Genomic DNA, 6,180 nt, shown 5'->3' on the forward strand with positions numbered 1-6,180 from the left:
ACTGGATCAGAATTAAGAAGTCTTAATTTATTCCAAGCCTCACTTCTTTTTGCTGTCTCTGGTTCGTCGTAAAATCCTGTGAAGCACTATTGATTACTTGTATTTTTGTCGACGGTTGCATCAATGTAATACTTATGCGAACCCTCTACCTTCAAATTTACTGATGATTTCCAAAAAAGAACCAAACCACCTCCTCTCCCTTCTCATTGAACCATCCACCGATGGTTAAACTCAATGTTTCATTGTATTGTATCTAGCCTTGCTTCATCTGTTAGTGTTTCGACTAAAAAAAGGACAAAGGGATCTTTTGCTCATATAATCTCTACAAGCTCTTTTCCTGTACACAGATTTCCAAGCCCACGATAATTCCATGCTAGGCAATTCATTGCTCCTGGTGGAGTTAATGATCAGCCTCTACCACTTTAAAAGGTCCTTCAACATCACTCTGATAAACCTGTTGTCTTTTGGAAGGTAAATCATAGCAAATAACCATATCTGATGTAGCCCTTTTTTGACCTAAGAGTGATTCAGTTGCTAACCTTGTTGTGGGGTTTGCTTCTCTCACTCTATGAGGCCACTTAGGAAGAACACACAATTGGACAGAGGGCGTGGGAGCCCTAGCCGAATCATGAGGGTCACATGCTTCATTAGTCTGAGCTTGGGCTAAAGGGCACTTAGGTGCATGTGAGTCAGAGTCAACATGATTAATCGAATTAAAATCCTGATGATCAGACTTGGCCAACTCAGCATCAATCTCTTTCAATTGCATATCAAAATCCTTGACTTGCTCTTTAGTAACCCTTTGGGGCATAAAGTCTCGATTTACCACGTTATGAAGTTTGTGTGCGTGAAATCAGACCCCATGTTATGGTGATTAAATGCAGTTTTAACGTTGCCAACTAGCCCATGGACTTCCCCCTTTTGTGGTACAACTCCTTCCCTGCCGTTACAACCGCCTGAACCCTCCAATGGTCCTTGACTCACCATGGATTTGCCCGTGGACTCGACGACCAGCGTGGGACTAGGATTGATCGTTCCTGATTTTTTCTTTGCTGAGTAAAATCTAGGCATCATGAGTACACTCTTCCTTGACGGCTCAAAAGTAGGTGCGCATATACTTGGATCAAATTGACGATCTTCTGGTCAGAGTGTCCCCTCGCTTTCTATCCAAAGAGCACAATCCTTGTCAACATGAGTTAGGCGACCACACTAGTAGCACAGGTTCAGAAGTCTTTTGTACTTAAAACTCACCCATACTTGCTTATTGTTCTCTAGAGAAACCAAACGTCCATAGCTCAAAGGTAAAGATAGGTCGATAGAAATTTTAAGACGTAAAAAACTCCCACCATCTGAATCTTTTGGGTCCTTTGGTCGAGAGACATCTCCAATGACCTCACAAATTTTTTTAGCAGTAGCCACTGTCATATACCATAATGGAACACTGTGGATTTGAACCCAAAAACTCATCTTCTCAAACTTGAGCTCATGTAAAGGGGTCTCTTTCTCATATCGTTCCATCGTAACTAGGTGCTTGTCAAAGCTCCACAGTTCACTCATAAGGATTTTGTCAACATCATTCTTATCATCAAAAGTAAAAAGGATTTTATGATCATCCAGAGACTTAATCTTAAAACCATTGCGAGACCTCCACATTGGAGTAAAGGTTCTGGCAATAACATCGATACTTAAAGCTCTCTTAGTAAAAAACTTGGCTGCGATGGAGAATTCTGGGACTCCATCATCTTTTGTCAGGCTGCAACCAGGACCCTCCCTCTCTAACAGAAAAAGCCTATTCCAATTCTGTGCGAGATCATCCATAGTAATGATTGAAAAAAATCACTCTCCTCACTCTTGTTTCCCAATCCCCTGAAAGAGACAACCCACTAGTCGAGGATTAACGTAGTTAATCCACGGAGACAATCAACACCTTCTTAGAGAAGGGACAAAAAGTTCTACTACACTTGAGAACCTAGAGCTCAAGTTGAGAGATAAAATTGACACAATTAAGTGAATAGGGAAGAATTTGAAATTACCCCATTGTTGAAGGACTAAAAGTATAATTTGTCTTCTAGTTATTTTTACTAGAAGCCCATGACTCCACGGAAAGCAAAAAATATTAGTCACTTAACAGATAATTCAACTCTTAAAAGTCATACATTTCCAGTACACAGCTTATAATGCTGGTAATCTATAACTATTCTTATAATTGTTGTTACTCAATTTTCATTCTTTTTGTCCTTGCTTTCTTCCACTTCTCAATGTTTCTCAGCCTAGCATACAACTATCAAATCCTACTAAGCTTTTGAGACTCTTGAGCAATCAAAATAGCTGTTGAGGAATTCTCACTGAGGATTACTTCATACCCATCTCGGGTAGCGTCCATTCCTGCAGCTAGAAGTTGCCAGAACAAGCTGCCAACGGCTGCACCTCCACAACTAGCAGATAAATAGACTGTTGAGTAAACTGTTTTGAAAAGCTGGTCCCTTTGTGCAATACCAGATGACTTCAAAGATTTTCCAAACTCAGCAAAGAGAACTGGCTTGTGAATGATATTCTGTGCATCTTGAATATGATCATTAAGCCAACTGATCAAAAATGAGAGTTGGCTTTCATCACTTGAGCCAGGCAACCTGTTCACCAAACAAAAAAACCCTCTTTAAGGAAATGGTTGCTAGTTAATTGTTAGTTTTAAGCAGAAACTTGAATCCATACCATTGATCAGGGTATGCGTGAACTGTGGCAAAGTCAATGCCAGGGATTTGATTATTTGTGATGAAATCTGTCCCTACTTGAATATTATTAGGATTCGATCGCTGCTTTGATGCTCCATAAAACCCTTCCAGACCAACTTCTAGCAAGTGTTTTCCATCTATGGATTTCAGGTAGGGTGCCATCTCTGTAATCCAGGCCTGTCAGAGAAACGCATTATAGTAAAACATTAAAACCCCACACACACACACACACACACACACATATATATGCTTTCTTTTGCCCATTGCAATTTGATATCTTTTTCTTGTTCGACTCTGTTGGCTAGTGTGTGACTGGTATTATATGCATGACATAATAATAGCAGTTTTCACATTTCCTTATGCTTAAGGCATTAGTGAAGACTGAAGAGGTCAGCTCAGCAGGCCTTTGTGCCATGACAAATGCCTTCCATTCAAAATGATAAGTCATGGTTCAAGTCCAAGAATCAATCTCTCCAAAAGAAAAAGAAAAAAGTTATTTACTGATCACTTATTTGCTTCTCTCGGACCCTGCAAAAATTGGAGTTATATATATTGGATACGACCTTTATTTTTTAAAAAAGGCATTGATGAAACTAACTGTTTCTTAACTGATGCTAAAAGTTATATAATTAACTTGTCCAAATTCTAGTTAAAAAAATGTACAACACAAAAATCTTGTGCATATATGGAAAAGAAAAATGTTCCCTTAAAAAAAAAAAGTACTCCTTAGATTTTAAGTAGCAAAAATGTAAGAGTCCTGTGTGCTAACCTGAATGGTCTTTCCTGATATATCCGAAGGGCACTTGGGCTCATTGATAAGCTCCCAGGCCATTATGGTTGGATCATCTTTGTAAGCAATTCCAGTCAGACTATTACGTCTTGTAAGAACAGTCTATTACACAAAACAATAAAATAGTTAAATTACATAGAACAAGGAAAATACTAGTTTTACCTGTGTCATAAAATGTGTAAAGCCCGCCTTTCCCAAAATAAAATTACTTAATTCTTGAATTTACAAAGAAGCAATTTTCAGGGCAACTTTTATTTCCTTTGGTCCAAAGTTGTTAAAAGTGGTCTAACACAATTTGCCAAACTACTAGCAAATTAATGCAAACTCTTATCAGATTACCAAAAAAACGGTAGAGGAAATAATACAGCTAATGCTTCACGATTCATCTTTCATATACCACTAATTTCAACTTCCTATTTATGGTCAACCCAACCATCCAATTACTAAGCCAAAAAAAAAAAAAAAAATCGAAGAGCAAGTTTATAAAATGAAACATTTAATATACAGCTAGCTCAAAAGATAGAGTTTACAGTGTAATCTACCTTGATATTATTCTTGTAGTATCCCTTCACAACAGAATTGGTGAAGAAATCATCATCAGATGTTACAGATTGGCCCTGACCCCTTGCCCAGTCCACATACTGTTTCTTTCCTCCAAAGTCCGCATAGTTATTAACCAAACTTAACACTAACTTAATCCCATATTTTTTAGCTTCAGATATGACAAAATCCAACCCCTACAAAACAAAACCAAAACAAGAAAAAGAAATGTCTAAAAAAAACATTAAAGGGATAATTACATGTTACTGTCCTAAACTATACCCTTAGTTGCACTTATCACGTTAAACTTTCAAAATGTAACTTGTATTTCACTTTATACTCTACCATCAATGGGGCTGTTAACTTGAATTTTTTTTTTTTTTTAAAACATGTCACCTACAACTCATGTGACAACTACAAACATGGCATCACATGAAAAGATGAAATTGCCCATTTTCAATCCCTTGAAACAAATGTTACGTAGCATCACAAGGATTAAATTTGTTAAACAGTTTTCTTTTAAGGAATTGAAGAGGGGTAAATTGTTCTTTTCATGTGATGCCACGTATTCAGAGATCATTTAAGTCATAGATGACATGTTTTTTGTCCAAGTTAACCGGGTACAAAGTAAAACAAGAGTTATAGTTTAGGTGGTAATTATGCATTCTGAAAGTTTAGGAGTGGTAAATGGTAAGTGTAAAATGTGGGGTGTAATTTTCAATAATAAAAAAAGTTCAAAAGAAAATAATAATAATAATAATAATTTTGCTTATTAATACACTACACCAGAATAAATCTATTGCATTAAGTACTAATACAACAAAATTAGTATAATAGTATTAAATACAATATCGCATCTACAAATAAAAAATTGTTGCAATAGTAACTTAAAAATGGTAAGCTACTACATCAATAATAATTAGTTACAATAACTTCTAATTTTCAATTACAATATATATTTTAATACCTTATTGCATTGGAAAAAATTTGTTGATATAACTTAAAATGAAGAAATCGTTGCAAAAAATTGATACAAATTATTTTGCAATCTATTGCAACAAAAAAAAAAAAAAAATGACAACGAAGTTATCATTGTAAAACTTTATATAAATTATTTTATAATCTATTGTAATGACAAACATGAAGTTAGAACAAAGATATCATTGCAATAACCTGATATCAATTATTTTACAATCTATTACAATGAAAAAAATAAAATAATTATTTATTACAACGAATATATTGTAGCAATAATTTGATTCGAATTCTTTTTGTCAATTAGTTGCAATTTATTGTAAATTTGTAATAAAATTCATGAAGTAATAGTCTATTGTTACAAGATATTTGAAGTTGTAAATTATAGTATCGAAGTTGTCATTAAAATATTTGAAATTTATTGTAACAAAATTTTTTATTGCACAAATCTATTATCTCAAATTTTATTGCAACACATTGCATCAACTATTACAATAAACTCTGATATTATTGTAACAATTTTTTTCATTGTAAACATTTTTTCTTATAGTGATAATTATTTTTTGGATTAAATGAACCAAAAGAAAAATAAAAACTAATTAACCTGGAACATTTGCTCATTGTAGGAGCCGGGAGAGGATTGCAGGGGTCTAACTCCTCCATCACTAAAAGCCCAAGTTCTTGCAATTGTAAGGCCATTTTTTTTAGCATCTTGGAAGGCAGTTGAAACTTTCTCTCTCTGAGATGGGTCAAAGGCCACGTACATCATCCAGTAGGCATTAAACCCATTTGCATGGTGGGGTCTCCCATTTAACATAAGCTGCATTCCTTTGGTTGTCACAAACCCATCATTTGGGTCTGCATGTAGCAAAATCCCATAGTTTTGAATCAAAAGAAGAACAAAGAAAGCTACACTCAATTGTTTCATCTTCTTTGTCCCTTCCTCTTCTTCTTCCACTCTATAAGGATTTCGTGGTCGTGTTCATGGAAGTATTTATAGATGGATTTGCTAAAAATGTACACATGGTTGGGCCCTTCAATGTGCAAAATTAATTTCACTTAGGTATGTTTGGTAAACTGTAATAGGTATTTAATGTAATAGTTACTCCTATGGTTTAACAATTCAATAGTTTGATTATGTTT

General features: G+C 35.1%; 1 protein-coding gene across 1 annotated transcript; it reads right to left on the bottom strand.

Moving 5' to 3' along the window:
* Nucleotides 1-2,284: 2,284 nt before the first annotated feature.
* On the bottom strand, nt 2,285-5,965 carry LOC126712275 (mannan endo-1,4-beta-mannosidase 7-like). The gene is made up of 5 exons (XM_050411540.1): nt 5,642-5,965; nt 4,065-4,259; nt 3,502-3,624; nt 2,713-2,909; nt 2,285-2,630 (listed from the first exon to the last, which is right to left on the bottom strand). The coding sequence occupies exons 1-5, from the start codon at nt 5,963-5,965 to the stop codon at nt 2,285-2,287; spliced, it is 1,185 nt and encodes a 394-aa protein (XP_050267497.1).
* Between the last annotated feature and the right edge of the window lie 215 nt (nt 5,966-6,180).

Source organism: Quercus robur, chromosome 2, assembly GCF_932294415.1.
Source record: "Quercus robur chromosome 2, dhQueRobu3.1, whole genome shotgun sequence".
Classification (NCBI taxonomy): Eukaryota; Viridiplantae; Streptophyta; class Magnoliopsida; order Fagales; family Fagaceae; genus Quercus; species Quercus robur.

What these genes read in the sequence shown, in the direction of transcription:
- LOC126712275 (XM_050411540.1), bottom strand. Translation starts at nt 5,965, where the DNA reads ATGAAACAATTGAGTGTAGCTTTCTTTGTTCTTCTTTTGATTCAAAAC. An exon ending in ACAATGAGCAAATGTTCCAG is followed by an intron (nt 4,260 to 5,641) that starts GTTAATTAGTTT and finishes TTTGTTTTGTAG; the next exon opens with GGGTTGGATTTTGTCATATC. An exon ending in ACTACAAGAATAATATCAAG is followed by an intron (nt 3,625 to 4,064) that starts GTAGATTACACT and finishes TTTGTGTAATAG; the next exon opens with ACTGTTCTTACAAGACGTAA.